The 22,426-nt window shown below is 39.0% G+C and overlaps 1 protein-coding gene across 2 annotated transcripts in view; it reads right to left on the minus strand.

The window, feature by feature from the left end:
- nrg3b (neuregulin 3b) overlaps positions 1–22,426 on the minus strand; it is a 174,504-nt gene that overhangs the window by 59,855 nt on the left and 92,223 nt on the right. For both annotated transcript variants that reach the window (XM_056255773.1, XM_056255772.1), the window contains exon 2: positions 8,755–8,887. In XM_056255773.1, coding sequence (XP_056111748.1) covers positions 8,755–8,887 — 133 coding nt within the window. The remainder of the gene's footprint in view (positions 1–8,754; positions 8,888–22,426) is intronic.

Consider the following 22,426-nt stretch of genomic DNA (forward strand, 5'->3'; position numbering starts at 1 on the left):
CCTGAATTACCGCTGGGTGTGAATTGTGCTAAAATACGATGCCTTATCTTCTCTGAAAAGCATTCCGCATATTCAGCTGACATAAACCACACTTCAAATAAATGAAAACAAAAACGATCCAGTGATGAAATGTTTTCTGTGATGACACACATCTTGTGGGATGTCCCAACCGCCGGGATAATCACACAACGCACACACGTCCGATAATGACACTCGCGAACTAATGACTCTTGAACCGATTCGTTTTAATGAATGGTTAAAACAACTGATCTTTCCAACACTGAACTCACGGGACGTTTAATCGGTGTATAACTAATCGGTAACACTTTACAATAAGGTTCCATTTATTACATAAATTACATAAAAAGTACAGTTTGCTTAGTCAAGTGTAAGCTTTAAAACAAATAAAACCACTTGTTTTTTCCCCCGAAAAAGCATATGACTACTTTTTCCAACACAGTGCTATCAGGAATCGATAAGAGAATCGTTAAAGAATTGGATCGATAAGCAGAATCGTTAGTGGCATTGATATTGATAAAATCTTATCAATTCCCATCCCTAACCGTTACATTGCAATAGTCATGTTCCCGCTGGGAGAACGTGACGCATCCACGAACGCTGTCTGAGCGTGATCGAAGCCCAAACACGTCAAAACAGTGCTCGTGCCCATCAACTGAATCTATCAGACTACAGCACTCAGAAATACACGGGCAGACCGTCTTTAGAAAGACGTCCCGCGTGCACGCTCTTTTTGTGAGAGAAAAGCTTGCAGCAGTACTGAAGCGCCCAGGGAGAAACACACACGCTGTTCAGTTCAGCAGGCATGAATGTGAGAATTACGTTTTCGACATAAAACTTAGTGAAATGACTTTGGCGTGTGATGAGTAATTTTTTAACATTTCCAGCACACTATAATCAAGATATTACATTCATACCGTTCAATCTCTAATTAAAACAATAAAACACTATAATAAAAATGTTAAAAATCCGTTGTGTCCTGTAATGTCATACCTAGAGCTAAAAATTTCAGTTCAATCATTTCTGTACAGATAATCAGATTGAACCTCACAAGGCAGAGGTGTCCACTTTATGGGCCACCCATGGATAAAGCACTGCATTGAATTCTGCTTTATAGTGTGTTGTAAAATGAATGTGGAGTTGAGGGACGTGTCCTTGCTTGGTCTGGAGAGGTGGCTGCGTTTGGTGTCTTAGTACTCTGCAGCATAAAAGCTGACCTCTTTCAACCCGGGGTTCTTATAGGCCTGTTCGACGGCGCCCATCTGATGTGATTATTGAATGTTTATTCCCCCTTTTCTCTCATTGTTAGTGCACTTAGAATGATTAATTACGCCGAGCTCTCTCTGCGACTTCTCGTCTCACTCAGGGGAGAAAAACAGGCTCTCCATGCTCCTTCCCCTTGTCTCTTTCTATCACTCGTTCCCTCAGTCCTCTCCATTCAAATCAAATTCAATTCAGAGAGCACTCCATCTGCCATCATGCCCACTATACAATAACAACTACAGCAACGGTAAAACAGACAACAAATAAATAAGAACGCCAATAAATTGAAGGAATAGTTAAAGTACGGTTAAACCCAGAGTACTCAGTAAAACATAATAAGATTTTATGTGAGCGGCACTTCATAACCTTCCTGTCTCACATACGTCCATCTCTTTTCCCATCCCTCCATTTTTGTCTCAGCTTCCTCATTCTGTTCCAAAGCTGCTGAGTTTGACATTTAGAGGGGTATCAAATCACCAGACCAACACTCACCTCCTACATCCACAGCATGAAATTCTTGAAGCAGGAAAGCCCTTTTATTCAAATAGATGTGTGTCTATGTTTAAACATGCATGTTTCAGTTAACAAGCTCTGAACTGTCTGTCCACTATGTAAGTAATCCACTTAAACAGCCAGAATGAAGTATCCGCAGATGTTCATCCTTTATACCAGCTGAGCAGCCAAAAGGGAAGGACAGTACCAGCAGGCGTGCTATCTGAATTCAGATTTAGCCACCAGAGTTGCTACCACCTGAGATGATGTTCATGAGCCAACAGAATTTGCTTGTGATAGGGTCCATTATCTTGACAAATTGAACTGCTTACCAATAAACTAAAGATGTGCTGGTTTACAGTAATGCGGTCCGGTAACCAATTGCAATGTATTGTTATTGTGGGCACTTCTAAACAGTGAATAATTGTAGATAGCTTATTATTATCTGAACTGTTTAAATGATTTGAATGCACATTAGCTTCATTTCGATCAACTGGTTAAAACTCTGTCCAATTTTTGGATTTGTCTGAAAACAGCAGACTGTAATCAATGAGTGCTTTGTTTTGCTTGTCAGTCTTGTCCTCTGACCTGGTTTCTAGTTTGTTCCTTTGTTAGCCTTATTCAATTCACCTGTTGTCCAATTACTATACTGTTGTCCAACTCATTAGTTCCCTTTGTTTGGTCCATGCTTATAAGCCTGCAGTTCTCCCTTAGTCGTGGTCCGTTCTCATTGACGTTATGTTGTTCTCCTGAGCTTGTCATTAAAGACTGTTTTATTTATTCTCCTTCGGCTTAATGCTTTTACACACAACCAACCCGTGACAGAAGAATGGACCGATTAAGTTTAATTTTTGTTGTGTTTTTTCCCTTTTCGATTTTCATTATTCCATTTGGACCAACCCACCGTCCAGCTTCTGTGCCTGGAGCAGGAAGACTGTTCACTGGAACATCACATGGGATTTAATCCATCTGGCGTGCCTTACGCACTACCCTGACCAAGGTACAAGGCACGCCTTCCAGCGGATGGTCCCAGCCAGGGAAGATTTCGCTGCATTCGTGGAGTGGGTGCTGGTGACTCACCGTACACAATCGGCCCCGCAGAGGATGACATCACCAACCCCACTCCAGCACCGCCAGAGATCAGCCATCCACCACCAGCAAGTGACCCAACAGAGATGGTTTTAGGGCCCACATCAGACAAGGGAGACCAGCCTACCGCAATCAATGAGCCTGATCCAACAGCCTGCGCCCCTCAGAGAGTCAGACCAGGTGCGTGAGCCGAAACCACTGTGCGTCGCAGAGGGAGCGATCGTGGAGTTCGGCGGCTTGGAGGAAGGCCCTGCCCACAGCCCCGCCGCGGTGAATGCGATGGTTAAAACCTTTGGAAGATATTTAGAGGATTTGATGGACTTATTTGAGGAGGTAATTACCCTGTTTCTCCTGTCCCCGCTGGTTTCGTCCAGCCCTGAATGTCATGTGATCCCTCCCAGCCTCCCTCTCCCGCCTCCTCTAACAGCCAGTTCTGAAGCTCTGCCTCTGCTGGTTCCATTCAGCCCCTCTGCATCTCCAACACCATGTGAGGATCTGCCTCAGCCCACTAAAGAGGATCCCCTAGCTCAGCCTCTAGCCTCTAAACCCATCACTCCACCGCGGCCTGTCGACACATCGGCTACGCCTTGGCTCCTCCCTTGGTTCCACCGGAAACCATCAGCCATACGGCTCCACCGGGCTCCCTCGTCCCTCCGGGTCCGCCTTGGTCAGACGTTGACCTGCCTGAGCCTTCGGTTCCATCTAGCTCAGCCATCCCCCTGGCCCCGCCTTTGTCCTCGGCCCAACTGGTTTCGCCTCTGTCCTCAGGTTCAGTTTTTGGCTATTTAAGGCGCCTTTTCAGGAGGGGCCATAGTGTAACGAGTATGCTTTCTTTTACCTGTCTGTCTTGTCCTCTGACCTAGTTTCTGGTTTGTTCCTTTGTTAGCCTTGTTTAATTCATCTGTTGTCCAATTTATTAACTCATTAGTTCCCTTTGCTTATAAGTCCATACTTAGTTCTCCATTAGTCGTGGTCTGTTCTCATTGACGTTACGTTGTGTTAAATACGTTGATTTTCCTATCTGTTTTCCTGAGCTTGTCATGAAAGACTGTTTTATTCATTCTCCTTCATCTTTGTGCTTTAAACACAACCAATCAGTGGCACAGACAGACTGAATGGAAATGCAAAATGAACTCTCTGACAGTAGGTGCTGCTTAGAAATATAAACAAAGCAGCAGTGCAACTTTCTGTTTCTGACACCCACTTGTCTTGGAGAAGAAAGCACATAAAAAACATTTACATGTTATCAAACATGTAAGCTTTTCAGATTTTTTTATTCAGTATACTCTTAGAAAAAAGGTTCAGTGGGGTTCTATATCATTTCATGCCAAAAAGGTTCTATATAAGGAGAAATGCTTTAAATTATTGTAAAAAAATGTCATGCTCAACAGGCTATTAAATTTTTTTGTTTACGAACTGTTTCATTAATACAATTTAATTAAAAAATTATTAAAACTAAATCCATAAAATGATCCCATGATGGGAACCCCTAGGTTCTATATATGAAGTGCCTGACAGAACCCTTTAAGGTTCTATATAGAACCCTTTCTACTAAGAGTGCATATATTTAATACTTAAAATGCATTTCCCCCCTCAAATATTTTTTGACACATTGTTACACATTTGACATTTTAATCTGGATTAAAACCTGGCATCCTAGAAAAGATTGAACCAAAACAACTGGTTTGAAAATGCTTTTATTTTTGTTCTTTATATGTTCGTTTGCACATCTAAATTTTTCTGTTAGAGGACAACACTGAAGTTTGTTTATCTTTTCAACCTGGTAATGCAATTCAATACCATAATTTGGTAATTGGTACCGTCACATGCCTACAATAAACTTATTGTTCATCTTTTTTCCCCATTCCTTGTGTCCGTTTAATCTTCTTTACACAGTCTCTGCTGTAGCCAAGACAATGCTAAGGTAGTTTGCGTAGGATGTTTGCATTCATGAGTGAAGATTGGTGTATTTATGCACTCCATAATTATTTAGTCTTAATTGGTTCCTGTTCTTTCAGATGTTATTTGGGCGTTAAAGAGGGTACGAATGCATCGAGTCCTCCCTAAGGCCAGCGAAAAGGAGGGGAGACAGCTTCCTGGATTAACTCTGTGTGTCGAGATCTGACAGCTTAGTCGCGACTGCTTCCTCGGAAAAGAGAGTGCTTGATAAGAAACTTGAAAAAGAGGATATCGTCATCATCAATATGATTCATTTAGTCAAGTCATATCCCTTAATACCCCTACCAGGGTTTCCAAGATTCTACTCCTGCATTATACATGTACGTCTTTATCATTTGTCTTCAGTGAAGTGCATTGAACAATCCCTCCTGTCAGATTTTCCTGGATGTGAAATAGACACATTCTGTTTATTAGCAGCACAATTTGCTGCTCCAGCTCTCTTTCTGCCATCATTCTAGACATTTACAGGCAAATAACTGTGATAAAATAACACAGCATCCTTTAAAATCTAACTTTTAATTAATAGATACAGCAATATATCACATTTACTTATTATGAACGTCCGCAGCTAATATTATGAGAAACCAAGCTTTCATATTACCTCTCTTCACTTTATAGATGCAATAAAGGTGATGGAAAACAATTTACAAATGGAAAAACGACTGATATTGGAGGCACCCTCTCTGTGCTGTGAACATTAAATTATAAATAGTTTTTATTATGGCAGCACTTGGACACAGCTCTATATTATCTGTGTGCATATAATAAACACCAAAGATCTGTTACCATGGCAATGACTGGGAACAACAATCCCATTAGTGGGATCGATAAAAGGCCAAATGGAAAAAAAAAAATGGAAAAAAAGGATAAAAGAGAAAATGAGGGAGAGAAATAACTGCAATAATATGGGTAAAACCTCTGATTACATTTTCGGGACGCTGCTATACTGAACAGTGAACATTAGCCTGTGTTAAGCCTTTAGCCTAAGGTAGTGGAGGTTATTTATAAAATATAATATAATATAAATTTAAAATAAAAAACACTTAAAAACATTATTACATTTGAATGAGGAGCAGAAGCAGGCAGGTCTGTCAGATGAAAAGGGGCTCGGGGAGCAGTAAACAGATCCGCTGATAGGGCGTAACACTAAACGTATATCCCTAAACATCTGCAAGTTTTGCAGCATGGCTCATGGCAAAGCACCCTCAGATTTACAGCTAAAGATGGGAATTGTCACATGTTTCTGCTTCTGATCTGGGTTCCCTAATGGTCATACAGTACTGATACTTTAAGCACATTTAAGAAATAAATATTTGAAAAGAAAGAAAGAAACGCAGTTCCACAGCCAAACGGTAAGGTGATATCAATAATAAATACATTTGAAAACAATTAATTCTAAATTTTTGTTTATACAGACTTATTTAAAAGACAATTATTTAATTGCACTATAGGATAAAGACAAAATTTTAACTGAATTAAGCTGAGTAATGCCTTCTGTTGATCCGCTTATAGCTGAAATGAACTTGTTTCCTAATTGAAGAACTTTGCAAAATTGACAGTTACTGTACTGAACTGAAACAACACTGAACTAAATTGAGCTGAAAAATGACACTATTATCTTCCGTAGAGCTGCTTTACAGCTTAAATTGAATGTTACATAAATGCTACATTTTACAACATTAACAGTTGTTTTCTTGTTTTATTAAAGTGAAGCTGCTTTGAAACAATCTGTATTGTATAAATGTACAATTTTTTGTATAAATAAATGTGACTTGACTTATTAATGATTTTTAGGGCAACCATAGTTGCAATACAATAATCGACCATAACAATTTACTCAGAACAATACTAAACAAACAAACAATGCGGTAACACATCATTCTTTTATTTTTATAAAATACTATCGAAAAATCTCATTATGTGTGTTAGCTACACATTGTCATATGAACTACTAGTCAATAACTCACATTTAAACCTCACAGACAGTCTTAACCTGTATGCATTTGATTCACTAATAAACAGTGTTGAGGTAACGCATTACAAGTAACATGAGTTACGTAATCAGATTACTTTTTTCAAGTAACTTGTAAAGTAAGCATTACTTTTAAAGAAAATATCTGAGTTACCTTTTCAAATAAATAATACACGTTACTCCCATGTATTGACTGACCACTCTCCTGTCCCCATGCTGAGAGTAAAGCGCAGAGCCGTTGTGTGCGCTGTGTAAACATTATGTTATTGTAGACCTAGACAAAATGTAAGCATACCTTTACTCATTTCACTTGCACAAAACCAGATTCAGTATTGTGTGAAATGTGAAATGCAAACTCAGAATATTACGCAAACCTGCAATAATTAATATGTTAGATATACTTTATGTATTTAATCTCACTTTATTAACCAATACTTTATGTATTTAATATCCCTTTATTAACCAATATCTTTGCTGCTGACCTTTGATGATCCAATCCAATACTATTAAGCAAAAATGACTTTAGATAGACACCACAGTTGTGTTTAATTTTTGGTTTTCATTGCACCCTCTACTGTACAGGTGTGAATTTGCATTTCCCTCAGCCTGAGACTTATTCAGTTTACTTTTGGTGTGAAAGGGCCTTTACATTTGAAAAACAAACAAGCAAGCCCATGCAGCCCAGATGAGAAAAAGTAATGCAAAAGTTATGTAATGCATAAAAAGTAACTAGTAACTTTTTTAGGGAGTAACACAATATTGGGTAACACTTTAATTTAGGGTCCAATTCTCACTATTAATTAGTTGCTAATTAAGTATGGTAGTTGTTAAGTTTAGGTATTGGGTAGGGTTAAGGAATAAGGTCATGCAGAATAAGCCAAATATGTGCTTTATAAGTACTAATAAACAGCCAATATAATAGTAATATGCATGTTAATAAGCAACTAGTTAATAGTGAAAATTGGACCCTTAAATAAAGTGTCAGAATAATTTATTCGGGAATCTAACAACATTGGTTGTAAATGTCTTTGATTCGCTCAAAAAAAGAGTTATGCATTCAGAAATTGGACTACACAGGCTAAGCTGCATGTTTTTGATTTATAAATAAATAGCTTATCAGAGACGTTCTTCGTTTTACTGTAGATTCAGTAGCAGTGCCATTACACAATTATTGCAGGAGCACTTAGGGGTCATGCACATGTTTTTGCATTCCACTCATCACTGCTTTTCCTTTGCTACCCTTCGTAACATTGAATGGACGCTTAGTCAAGTGTATTTTAGTGCGGTGCGGTTCTGGCACTATTTAAAAAATTGGAACTGGTTATAAACCTTACAGTCCTTGCCTTGAGGAATTCTGCACTAAGCAGCTTTAAACCATTGAACAGTTCAGACCATATCAAAATTAATGACAGACTCTTTTATTTGCAGCACCACAAACAGCATGCGTTTCAAACATTATTCGTTCCAAGCAAAGCCACTCATCTTTGAACAAGCTGGACGCATCAAACTCTTCAGGTTAAGTCATTAAGTCATTCCAACGAGGCGGATCAGCGTTCTAATTATACTCTTGAAATGTTGGCTTTTCAAACTGCTATCGCATGTGCCAAGATGTCCAAAATAGACCACATCGTTCAGCATGACTCCTCCTTTCATCTCACATCACTGGAGTAATTTGCGCTCTGTATTTGAGTGATTTTCAGCATACATTCAGCCAATCCAGTGCACAAAGTCACCACAGTCTTTGTCTTCTTTGCATATGCACATGAATTAGTCATTATGCACATTGTTATGTACATGTACTTTAAAAAGGGTGGTAGCTTCTCTGACCAACAAAATAAAAAATAAATAAAAAAAATCGTCGTTGTCAGTGAAGAAATGGTAAAGATGGAAAACCACTTTAATCTGACACACGTACACACATACACACACACAGACAGAGAGAGAGAGAGAGAGAGACTCACCTGCAGTGTCTGTGTACACCTGCCACTGTTTCGATGATGAAGCACTCTCCCTCATTCAAACAGAAGGCCATCTCCTGACTGTCTTGGCATGGCTTGAAGAACTCGGAACGTACGGTGGATGTTGTTGGGGCAACTGCGTGCGAAAGAGACACAGGGAGGGTGCAAGAAAGATGAGGGGGGACAGAAAGAGATTAATCAAGATTAAATAAGTTTAATCAAATGAATCAAACACTAATAATCCATCCATTTCCATAATGTCCATTCCAGTGATAAAATTACATCTGAATGAGTTCTCAATATTATGACATGAATGGTGTTAATTGAATCACACGTTCAAGTACGATGGTTTCATAATCACTTCACTGATTACAAATGAGCCCATGTAAAGACTAGAAAATGTTCTAGAATCTATTATAGAGCTTATATGGGGTATAAGGGTTTTATGACAGGCCATCAGAGATAATAAACCGCATGTAAGCTACAACAGAGATTTTTCTAATGTTTTCATGCCAAATATATATAAACTAGGCAGCTAGACCTTTTTTATTGGTGTGGAATATAAATATATTATTAACTATTAAATATTATAAATATGTATAAAAAATGCTCAAGAAATATTTAAATAACATTTTAAAATACATTCATTTAACATAGATACTGTTAAATGTATTAACCTAAAGAAAATAGTGGCTGTTCTTTAATAATTCTAAAATTAATGATAACAAAATGATTTATAATAATAAATGGTCTTAATTATGATTAAGAATAAAAAAATTAAACAAGGCAATGATCAAACAAGCTCAATCAATGTCCAGTCTCTCTCTTATATGTAGCTTTGAGATTTAATTGATCATTTTAGAGAAACAGTTCTTTCTGGGGGGGGGGGTTGGGGGGGACAAATCATACATATGTGACCCTGGATCACAAAACAGTCACAAGTAGCACGGGTATATTTGTGGCAATAGCCAACAATACATTGTACAGGTCAAAGTTATACATTTTTCTTTTATGCCAAAAATGTATAGGATATTAAGTAAAGATCATGTTCCATGAAGATATTTTGTAAATTTCCTACCGTAAATATATAAAACATTTAGCCTGGTTGACACCAGACCCTTCTCAGTCGTAACTGAGATAGGGTCTGGGGAAGGTTCATTCACAGCCCATTTCCAAAGGGGCGTCGCCAACGGACTTCGCTCAAATGTCTCTGGGCGCAATTGGATAGACCTAAAACCAATCAGAGCTATCGTCATCGTGTAAAGCCCGCCTCGACGTTTGTGATTGGTGCCTCGATTTGGAAAGATTGCAAATGGGCTTGAATGGGCTCTTGGCCAGACTAACTTGGAGAGCAAATCTAAATTTGCCGGAAGTTCGTCAGGGTTTTCCCAGGCTATAAAACATGTATTTTTGTGAGTGAATGCAGCACAATCATTAACATAAATTGACAAATTGAAAGGCGATTTTCTCAATGTTTAGTTTTTTTTGCATCCTCAGATTTCAGATTTTCAAATAGTTGCATCTCGGCCAAATATTGTCCTATCATAACAATCCATACATCAATGGAAAGCTTATGTATTCATTTTTCAGGTTATGTATAAATCTCAATTTTAAAAAAATGTATCCATGTGACTGGTTTTGTGGTCCAAACATATATGTTTGCCTGCTTTATCACAGAATGTTTGTAGCACTTAACACAACTGGACCCACAATGCATCGGCTCTTTAATATATTTAATTAGTGCAATTTATGAACAAAAAATAACCTCCTTAATTAAGAATGATGCTAATGAATCAGCATGCTGGTCAAAGCTAAATAGCCTGCATTAGCACCTTCCTGTTGTTCTCTACAAACTGCAGAGATGATTCACATAAACAGTTCATCTCAGGAAGGACTGCTGCTTATAAAAGATCGCCTCCACCTTTTAATCTGGACCAGAACAGGGCACGTCCAATGAATCTGGTTCCTCTGACCCTTATTTGCTTGCCTGACTTCAACATGTACATCAACATCTGCTGTGTTGTTAGCAGTTACTCTGAATACAAAATTAGGGCCTGCGGCACCTGGTACATGTTTACACAGTCATACCGCCACCAACCATGTCCATAAGCAGAAAACAATGCACTGAAAGCATGCACACATGAACACACATAATCTCCCAGACATCTGCCACGGAATGAAATAAAGCAGAGACATTCATAAGCACTGCAAAGATGCCTCTGCCCACTCGAAAGCTACATCTGTAGTCTGCAGCTGCCAGCAGAGGAGGCAGTCTCAGTGCAAGCATGCGTCCTGTTTAAAAACAAGGCAATCCAAACAGCACCAGACACCTGCAGTCACACAGGAAAGGTCAGATCAATCTGTTGTTCTCGCGTCTTGATGGATAAATCTCGGGTCACTGGTGCAGAAGACGATGAAGGATTAGAAAATTGTTGAAACAAGAAAAAGAGATCAAAGAGGCTTCGTTCATTTGAGAAAGCTGCGATGGATGACTCCATTACGCACGGTAGCCAAAAGCGACTGCTTTGCACCATAAACAATACAATAACAGCGCCAAATGCCTTATCCTAGCCCTCAGACAGCATCCGACTGGATTTTTCATATCCTCTTGTTCAAGTGTCCATAGAAACGGTTGGGTTTTATGACTCGGTATAAATCATCTCAGAAGCATTGATCAAACGACCATTGATCTGCACATTTTGTTGTTAAAACGGAGGATTCTGTTGGGTAGATTATTAGTCTCATTTTTCTCCAGAGTGGCGTTTCAAACCTGACTGGTATACTGCTGCTGACTGGCTAGTCGATCAGCAATCAGCAGTGTTTACTGTGTGACCCAGGGCTACTTATGGACTGATCTCTCGCCACCACAGCTCTAATATAGGTGCTCATAAAACCTGCCATATTGAGCCCATCCGCAGGCAAGGACTGCCAGAACATGCAATAATCATTGCACAGGACTATATTAAAAGAGGGGGGAAAATCCAGTATAATAAATACATGATCTTTCAAGGGGTTTGGTGAAAGTGCTCAGCGAATTAATGAACATCGCAATCGATGCTCTGGGATTCAAAAGAGCTATTTGCAATTAGCTTCATTTTAGGAGTGATCATTGACAAGTTTATTAAATCAAAGGTGCCGAACGCCTGCAGGGACAGAACTGAGGCATAGCACCCACAATGCCTGCTTTATTCTTTTGCTTTCTATTGATAGGTTATTGAAACAGAACGGAAACTGGGAGCATGTGGGCGACGACCCTCACCACCCAGCCTAATTAAGTCTGCAGGGAGGTAATGATTTCCTCAACCCGCAACAGGCTTTGCTGTAAAGACAAACTTTAACAGATATAATAGAAAGAACTTTATAAAGATGACTATGCAGATCTCATCAAATCTCAAGTTGGCAGTCACCAGTTAAGGCCATCAGAGAACAAAAATGACTGCATTCACACCGTGCACCTGGGACTCGAGAGCGCTCTCTGCACATCAGACACTGCGCTTTCATGGGCGGCCAGCTCATGCATGACATGATAATTGCTCAGCTTCTGGTTATTTAGTCATAAATCCTCCCCTCTTGTTATTCCCAAAATGGTTTGTCATAACATTTGATTCATCCTGGTTGCTTTAAAATTACCATTTTTTTCCGGAAGGCAATCTACACAAGTAAGTCCCTTGATAAGTTCCATGAAAACAGTCTTACCACTGTTCAAAATTGAATCAGAAATCCCAGTGGGTTATTCATCTGAATATGTGATGAGCGATTGGACAAAAAACAACGTCCATGCTTCATGCACACTGAAAAAGGCACATATCTATCTATACTGAACAAAATTATTAACGCAACACTTTTGTTTTTGCCCCATTTTTTATGAGCTGAACTCAAAGATCTAAGACTATTTCTATGTACACAAAAGGCATATTTCTCTCAAATATTGTTCACAAATCTGTCTAAATCTGTGTTAGTGAGCACTTCTCCTTAAAGGATTAGTTCACTTTTAAAAAAACTTTTGCTGATAATTTACTCACCCCCATGTCATCCAAGATGTCCATGTCTTTCTTTCTTCAGTCGAAAATAAATTAATGTTTTTGATGAAAACATTCCAGGATTTTTCTCCATATAATGGACTTCAATGGTAGCCAAACGGTTCAAGGTCTAAATGACCGTTTCAGTGCAGCTTCAAAGGGCTTTAAACGATACCAGACGATGAATAAGGGTCTTATCTAGCGAAACGATCGGTCTTTTTCAAAAATAAATAAAAAAGTTAAAGTGTTATAGGCACAAATGCTCGCCTTGCGAACTCTCCTGTTCGAACTCGTTCATCAAAATGAACAAATCTTTTTTCGAGTCAATGACTCGAAAAAAGATTAGTTAATTTTGAAGAACGAGTCAATGACTCGAAAAAAGATTCGTTCATTTTGATGAACGAGTTCGAACAGGAGAGTTCGCAAGGCGAGCATTTGTGCCTATAACAATTTAACTTTTTTATTTATTTTTGAAATGACCGATCGTTTCGCTAGATAAGACCCTTATTCATCGTCTGGTATCGTTTAAAGCCCTTTGAAGCTGAACTGAAACGGTCATTTAGACCTTGAACCGTTTGGCTACCATTGAAGTCCATTATATGGAGAAAAATCCTGGAATGTTTTCATCAAAAACATTCATTTCTTTTCGACTGAAGAAAGAAAGACATGGACATCTTGGATGACATGGGGGTGAGTAAATTATCAGCAAAAGTTTTTTAAAAAGTGAACTAATCCTTTAAGATGCAGAGATAATCCATCCACCTCACAGGTGTGGCATATCAAGATGCTGATTAGACAGCATGATTACTGCACAGGTGTGCCTCATGGCCACAATAAAAGGCCACTCTAAAATGTGCAGTTTTATCACACAGTACAATGCCACAGATGTTGCAAGTTTTGAGGGAGCGTGCAATTGGCATGCTGACTGCAGTAATGTCCACCAGAGCTGTTGCCTGTGAATTGAATGTTCATTTCTCTAACATAAGCCGTCTCCAAAGGTGTTTCAGAGAATTTGGCAGTAGATCCAACAGGCCTCACAACCACAGATCACGTGTAACCACACCAGCCCAGGACCTTCACATCCAGCATCTTCACCTCCAAGATCGTCTGAGACCAGCCACCCGGACAGCTGCTGCAACAATCGGTTTGCATAACCAAACAATTGCACAAACTGTCAGAAACCGTCTCAGGGAATCTCATCTGCAAGCTCGTCGTCCTCATTGGGGTCTCGACTTGACTGCAATTCGTCGTTGTAACCAACTTGAGTGGGCAAATGCTCACATTCGATGGTGTCTGGCACTTTGTAGAGTTGTTCTCTTCACGGATGAATCCCGGTTTTCACTGTACCGGGCAGATGGCAGACAGTGTGTATGGCGGCGTGTGGGTGAGCGGTTTGGTGATGTCAACATTGTGAATCGAGTGGCCCATGGTGGCGGTGGGGTTTTGGTATGGGCAGACGTATGTTATGGGCAACGAAAACGGGTGCATTTTATTGATGACATTTTGAATGCACAGAGATACCGTGGCGAGATCCTGAGGCCCATTGTTGTGCCATTCATCCACGACCATCACCTCATGTTGCAGCATGATAATTGCAAGGATCTGTACACAATTCCTGGAAGCTGAAAACATCCTAGTTCTTGCATGGCCAGCATACTCATCGGACATGTCACCCATTGAGCATGTTTACGACATGTATACGACAGCGTGTTCCAGGTCCTGCCAATATCCAGCAACTTCGCACAGTCATTAAAGAGGAGTGGACCAGCATTCCACAGGCCACAATCAACAACCTGATCAACTCTATGCGAAGGAGATGTGTTGCACTGCGTGAGTTGCACCCTGCGTGAGTTGCACCCTTCCTTACACTTCTGAATGGAAAATTAAAATAATAGTTTAGAAATGCATTATTTACTGAACTGGTTAATTTAAACGAATAGTCCCAATAACTATATCACTAAAATTAATCACAAAATTAATCACTAAAAATTAGACTTTCAAATGCTTCATATGAAAGAGAGAAATTGTGTGCAGGCAGGTTAAAGCATTTGCTTATTGCTACACAACAAAACAAAAAAATAAAATAAATGTAACACTGCATATGTGAGAGTGTGTAATCTGATTCAGAAGAGCAAAACTATTTCTCCAATGTAGTTGGGAAGACCCGGGCAATTGTAACAAAATGTATTCCATCACAAAAAAGCGATATGATGACACATTTCAGCATATCCTATATTCAGTAGTGTTCTCTCTCTGGCTGAGATTTTCTTTTTTGTCACTTTATATAAAATTCTGATGTCCAATATTTTTCTCCTGCTGTCTAAAGTTTCAATGCATTTGAATTCAAACATACAACTTTTTTACTGCTAGGTTGTTGGTTAAAAGTTAAAGCTGGTAGCTATAATGCAACAGTACTAGAAAGAAAATCTAAATGACTGAACACTATGCTCATGAGGTAAAGTGGACAACCTGTGACAGACAATTGTTACACTCCAACTTCATATACAAATATAGACAGACACACTAAAAGACAGCTTGTAAATTTGTAATACTCAGTATGTAATGAAGGAAATGTAAAAATGTTTTTGAAATGCAATTACGTACTTACAGAAGATCAAAATATATTTTGAATGTGAGAGCAAATTACAGGCGGATGTTCCACTAGCCAGCTCTGCACACAATATTGAGTATTATGTAATGTATAATGTAGCAGTTCAACAACTCAGCTGCGAAAATAATCAACCAATTTAGAAATCGTGGCTTTCCTAACTCTAATTTACAATTCCCTATAGAGTTCTCTTTCGGTTTCTAGTCCCAGAACACAAAATGAACAGATGAAAGGAAAAAGGATCTAAAATATTAATAACACATTACTATAATCACCTCCGTATAGCGGGCAAACCGTGCACATCCATGTGTAAAAACACACATGCTTTCTGTCACGGCAGAGACAGCCATGCACATTTACATTTGTAACATTTTCCTGAAAGCCTTCCCGTAATCACCCTGCTCATTAGTGTGCTTATGCGCTGGCATATCTCTGGGGAGACACCAGAATGAGCAGAGTTCTTCTATGCTGTTTACTGCACATCAAACACTGCACACACACAGAGCTGGAAGGTCTTCTGGGAACCTGGACTTAGCTTTCCCATCATGCACTGCTGCCCACTGCCCTGCTGCTCTCTCCTGAGTGGTGTAGTGAGGCAAGGGAGCCTGTGTCTGACCGCTGAGCGTACAGAGCTTCTGGGACCCATGCATCACATATAAGCCCCGGCGATTCTGTGGTGTTTTGCATATTTTGAATAATGCATGTCAATACATCAGAATGAATTGAGTAGTAAACTGTATCCGGTCTTCACTAATACAAATTGTTTTTAAGAGCATATTTATGGGTCAATATCCTGGATTATAAAATAGTTTGTCCTGGTCCTCTAATTTTGATGGGTCAGCGGCATCCCGAGAGAGATGATATACAGTTCAACAGGACGTTTCACTGTTTTTTATCACTCCATTTGTCCAATTGTTCATAGTGTTTCAAAGAGAATGTGAGAGGTATGACTATATGAGTGTGCTATTATCTAACAGTCCAATCAAATAAAGTTAATTTGAGTAACATACAGTATGTGACTTTGGGTATTTTTGCTAATAATAAGAAAGATTAAAATGCAAATTATTCAATGACTCCCTCATAAAGAAAAGCACATTTCATTCCTGAATGATTCAATGTCAATGTGAACCAATCACAAATTGGTTGAGTAAATGGCTCAATGACACACTCAAAGACAGTCTTTTGTTTTATTCATGAATTAATCTGTGTTTGAACAAATTAGTTGAGTATATGACTCAATTACTCACTCAGAGCCAGTCATTTGCTTAATTCCTGAATGAATCAGTGTTTCAAATGAATTGGTTCAGTAAATGACTAAGGGTGTATTCACACCTGCATTGTTTGGTTCGATTGAATCGAACTCTAGTTCGTTTCCCCCCTTGGTGCGGACCTTTTGGGCAGGTGTGAATACAGCAATCGAACTCGGGTGCGGACCAAACAACCGAACCGAGACCCAGCTGAAGAGGTGGTCTCGGTACGGTTCCAAACGAACTCTGGTACGGTCCGTTTACGGTGTGAACATGAACCGACCCAATTGCAAGAAAGCACTGCGCCTTTGAGTTAACAGCCTTCCGTAGTCGGAGATTTTGGCATAATGGTTTGTGTTATTGTTGTTCAAGTGCGAAAGAGAATTCCATTCCGGCGCGCTGTCTGGCCACACGATACTGTTGCGCGTCTTTCTACGCGTCTTGTGTGCATCATTGGAATGGAATGAATGAATGAGTGTGTGTGTGCATCAGGACATTCACATACAGCGCGTTCTCTTTAGCCTAATCGCGCATAGATGCAAAAAAAGCTTTTGCAGTTCATATAATGTAACGATAGTTACAATACAAGGATGATGCTGCGTTAAACTGGACAAACTTAATCGCAAGCGTTAACATTGACAGCACTTATTAGCAGTATATCGTCGCTGTCCGATGAAAACCGCGTATGTCCATTTTGCCGATTTTGAGATTTTTCGACGGATAGAATGTCCAGGTTCATTTCCGTATACAGTATGCTTCACATGTCTAAATGACCAATGAAAAGTTGTGAAATCATGTCATCTGATTTCCACGTATATCCATTTGGTGTCAAAGCTGTCAATCACGCCGCGTATCTCCCGCCCTGTGGAGGCAACTCGCAGGTCTAAGCGTCTCTGGAAGCTCAGGATTGTATAGCCGAATAACTCTGTGAGGTAAAGTAGGCCTATAAGCAAATGTTTGTTTTTGACAACACTGTTCAAGTTTATTATATATTCGCAATATATTCACAACTGTTATTTACCGGTAAATGGTCTAGAGGAAGTAATTGTCACTGAGATGTTAACGCACGGGTCTGTTAACAATAGGCTAGCCTACTTTTAAGGTAGTCTAATATTTTTCTGACTAATAAATTACTGACAGTAAAGGGTAGATTTAAATAAAGAATAACGAATTTTAAATAAAGAAAAACGAATTTTAAATAAAGAAAAACGAAATTTAAATAAAGAAAAAACGAAAATTGAATAAAGAAAAAAACGAAATTTAAATAAAGAAAAACGAAATTAAGTTAAATTAAAAACGAGATTAATTTAGATTGATAACGGGTAAAAAGGCTAATACATGTTGGGTCGGTGTACTTTTTCGTTCATTTCGGAATGAAAGATGAAATGTAAAAAAAAAGGGTGCAGCTTTTTTTTTTTTTGTAGGCTACATAGCATAGCCTACTTTGTTATTGTTTTAGTATCATAATGATTAATAAATGCACGCACAATTATCCGTGAACATGATTTGAAGCCTTTTAACTTGTGTGTGCAAAATTCAGAATTAAATGAATGTGCAGCAATTTGTACAAAAAGAGTCTGTAGGTCTACTATACTGTTGTAGCCATTAAATGAGCGCATTTAGTTTCATATTTGTTAAAATATTATGTTGTTTTTCCTTCCATTTTTGTTGATTTATGAAAAGTGAACAGCACGAGAAATAGGATGCACAATTTGAGACATGGAGTGTCAGACATGATTTTGACCACTTCATTAAGTTTTATTTTGTAGAAAACCTTTCTTGTGAATTTTGTTTTGTATAAATTGTATCTTAATTTTAATCCATTTTTCATCAACCAATTGCCTGGAGTGGATTCAATAAATAAGAAGAAAATGCTGAGCCTTTTTTGCACTTCCTGATTTCCCTACTTGAGAATCCTTGTCCAATGAATGGACGACCTTAGCACACGTGTGGTTTTGTTTACAAATGTTGGTTCACTTGTGTGAGACAGTGTGAGCGCGAACCGTACCAAACCGAACCGTACCAAAAAAAACAACAAAAAAAATTTATTTGGTCCGGACCAAAGCAAGTGAACTATCGGACTTTCCTGGTGTGAATACACCCTTAGTGACTTACAGACAGTCACTTTGTTTCATACCTGAATGAATCTGTTTTTGAACTAATCAATTTAGAGCAAATAATTCAGTGACTCACTCGTGTCCGCGAAACAGGGTATGCTCCACTATGTACTGGCGAAACAGTTTAAGCTGCAGAAAGAATCACTGAAAAAGTGCTGTTGGGCTGTTAGCTGATGGGCTTTGCGTTGAGGCAAATTTGAGTAATTCATCAAATTTTAGAACCAGAAATAGCAGTTGTATATTGTTTCATATAATTAATAGGAGTAATGTTGCCATGTGGTTACTCAGAGATAAAATAAATGAACTTGAACTCCTGTATGAGTTGATTTATTTCTTGTACGCATTTCAGTACGTACAGGCCATGACACAAGTCACCTACGTCACCTTTTGACAGCTTCCACCTTGCCTTTTCCTCTCACACCTACCCAGTGGGGCCACCTGTCATGGACAAATGGAGGTTAGTGGTGGGACTTGTGCGTAAAAGCGTATGCATTTGCTGTCAGAGGGATGGTGGGCTACGAGCACTTCTGCTTACTGACAGCTCATGATGGCTGTACACACAAGCATCTGTCACACGGTAACAGCGTGCCCTGTCCTTTACCCGTCGGGATGACAGGCCCTTGGGGAAACTTTCTGCAATAAGCCTTTTCTTAACTCACAACTACTGTTGGGGACTGAGAACTGGTTCCATTTTTGAAAATTAAATAAATTAAATAAAATACTAGTACTTAATGGTCTTCATGACATTTGTTTTGTTAATGGCTCCTGAATGTCTCCCTTCTTTCTCCACTGTGGAGGGAACACTAAAATACTTTGACAGTGTTTCCTGCGTATAGCAGCGCTATGCTGATCTATAGCAAAATAAATCATGTTTTAGCCGAGTGGCTTTCAGTCTAAATTGGATGTGATGAGAGTATTACTTTATGTACTAACAGAATTGTTAATGCAATTGTGAAGTGTGTAGTTTTTTATCGATGCTAAAATATTCCTATAGCTTAAAACACAGCAAAAACTATAAGTAAGCCACTGTGACACTATATGTAATGATTGCGCGAGTATGGACACTTTTTCACTTGAATGTAAACTAAGCAGGATGAAGTTCTATAGAGGTACAAGAAAAAAAATGGTTGTGCTCCTGATTTGGCAAAGTATGACATATTTTGTTGATCCTGGTACAACAGTCCTGTCTGAAAATGTAGCCCTAACGATATCCCTATCCCTAAACCTAATCCTACCTAGCCTGGTTAAAACCAGACCATTCTCAGTTGTAACTCAGTTATGCTCTGGCAAAGCGTCATAGACAAATCATTTCCAGAGGGGCGTCACCAACGGACGTCGCGGATAGACCTAAAACCAATCAGAGCGATGAAGGAGATGACGTATGCAGAGCGGCCGAGAATCTCAGAGTGTTATTCTTTGCTCGGTTTTTAACAAAAACGAAACGTTCAAATCGCTTAAAACAGACGCGATAGCTGAATCGAAAGAGTGATGTTCGACGGCGGCATCCATCTTTGTAATGTAGGCTACAAAATCTGCTTCAAAATCCCAGCGTTGTCGTCATCGTGTAAAGCCCGCCCCAACGTTTCTGATTGGTGCCGCGATTTCGACGGATTGGAAATGGGCTTGAATGAGCTCTTTGCCAGACTAACTTTCAGAGCAAATCTAAATTTGCCGGAAGTTGTCTGGGTTTTCCCAGGCTAAATCCTACCCATAATTTATCCCTAAAATTAGAGGGAAATGATAGATGATCTGATATAGAAGCATCTAACCTTGGTTGTAAGCCTAAGGTTGAAATCACATTCACTCTTAACCTCGAATGTTTCAGATAACCTGCAGAAATCCAAACTCGCAATAGGCTACTTTAACAAATGGAGATAAATGAAGACTACCAATTATTGCCTGAAACACACTAAGGCTACGGATTAAGTATACAGATCTGCTAATGTCTTTAGTCTTGCAAGAGCATTTTACTCTGTCCTTTGAGCATTTTTATTATGCTAAGTAATAATTATGCTTTCACCTCTGAATTACAGTGAAGATGAAAAGATGATTTACTTACAAAAATGACAGAGATAGAGAGTGCTACAGGGCCTACTTGTGTAAGATATGATGCTACAGAAAGTAATTTTTGGATATGAATATAGGACGTCTTAATCTCTTCATAGAGCCATCCATGAAATGAACATTTTCTTTCTTTCTTTCCTTCTTTTTTTTAAGTGGAGTACCCTGTCCATTTTTCATTTAGATATTCCTGCAGTTTAGAAAGCTCAGATGACAGTATGTATGAGGTAAGCAAAACTGCAACAAACTCGTATAATGGATCGCAGTGTCTGCACAGCACCTTTACATTTCAAACAGAAGAAGTTTCTGAGTAAACAGTGATTTTTCGAGCTGCGCTTGCATCAACATAATCACAATGGATATCCTGGTCAGTCTCAATGTAAGAGGTTTGAAGCAGCATATTTACTGAAATAGGGGCGATTGATGTTGAACATTAAGGAAGTAGGAAAATCAGGATTAAATGGCATAAAACCCACTGACTCCAAGGCAGGGGTGCCCAATCCTGGACTTGGAGATATGCTTTCCTGCAAAGTTCAGCTCCAATCCTGATCCAACACAAGAGAACCAGCTAATTAAGATCTTCAGGAGTACTGGATAATTAATTACAGATAGGTGTGCTGGATCAGGGTTGGATTTGAACTCTGCAGGCAGGTACAGTAGATCTCCATTACAGGATTGGGCACCCTTGCTCTAAGGGAAGTGCATACATTTTTGCTTTCACTGAACACACAATGGTATTGCAGAGAATACATCACAGCATGCCTTTCACATAGGCGATTTACATCATAATACTTTATTTAAAAGAAAAAGATGCTGCAAAGTTTATTACAGCTACCTAAAATAACCATAATTGAACAGGAGAAAACCGAGAGAAGACAATTTGTTGCTCTGTTAAGAAGAGTTGAAAGTGTCTAGACAGATGACTTCCCCTGAGAGGAAAGGAGACTGACTCATTAAATCCCACTGCGAGGCGAAGACATGGATAACTTAAGACGGATTAATACCAGAAACGAGACCCATTACCGCTCTGAACGAAAAAAAAATTCTGACAGAATAACTGGGTAGGATTTAGAAAGGTAAATGGACTCATCTCAGCCCCCTCTTCTGGAAACAATGACAGCCATGACTGAACAAAATGTGCCTGACTAAACTCAAGTGACAATTAAGACAAAACTAGCAGCGTTGACGAGTTACATGAGAGTCTAACCATTTTCTGCCTATGCAAAAACAATCAAAATATGAAATCATGATGAATAGGACAGGGAACAAATCTAAGTGGTTGTAGCGTGCTAAAAGCAAACATCTTTAATTAAGCAAAATGTTTCACATGCATTAGTAGAAAATAAAAGGGAAATTATGTGCTTTTACAACCTCCCCTATGATAGTCCATAAATGACTTTGAACCGCTTAACTTGAAAAAAATGGTATGAATTATTAAGCCTTCCATCATAAGCAGGAAACATCTCACAAACATCTTCATATACAAAAGGGTCCTCATCTTCCCTGACTGAAAGAAAACAAATGATATAAAATTACATATGTAGGGGCATAATGCAGATTCTATGCTTTTAAAGAAATTTAAATCTGAAATGCCATTAACTTCATTACCTGTTAAGCATGTGA

Source organism: Rhinichthys klamathensis, unplaced genomic scaffold, assembly GCF_029890125.1.
Source record: "Rhinichthys klamathensis goyatoka isolate OS25496 unplaced genomic scaffold, OSU_Roscu_1.1 h1tg000121l_1, whole genome shotgun sequence".
In the NCBI taxonomy this organism is placed as follows: Eukaryota; Metazoa; Chordata; class Actinopteri; order Cypriniformes; family Leuciscidae; genus Rhinichthys; species Rhinichthys klamathensis.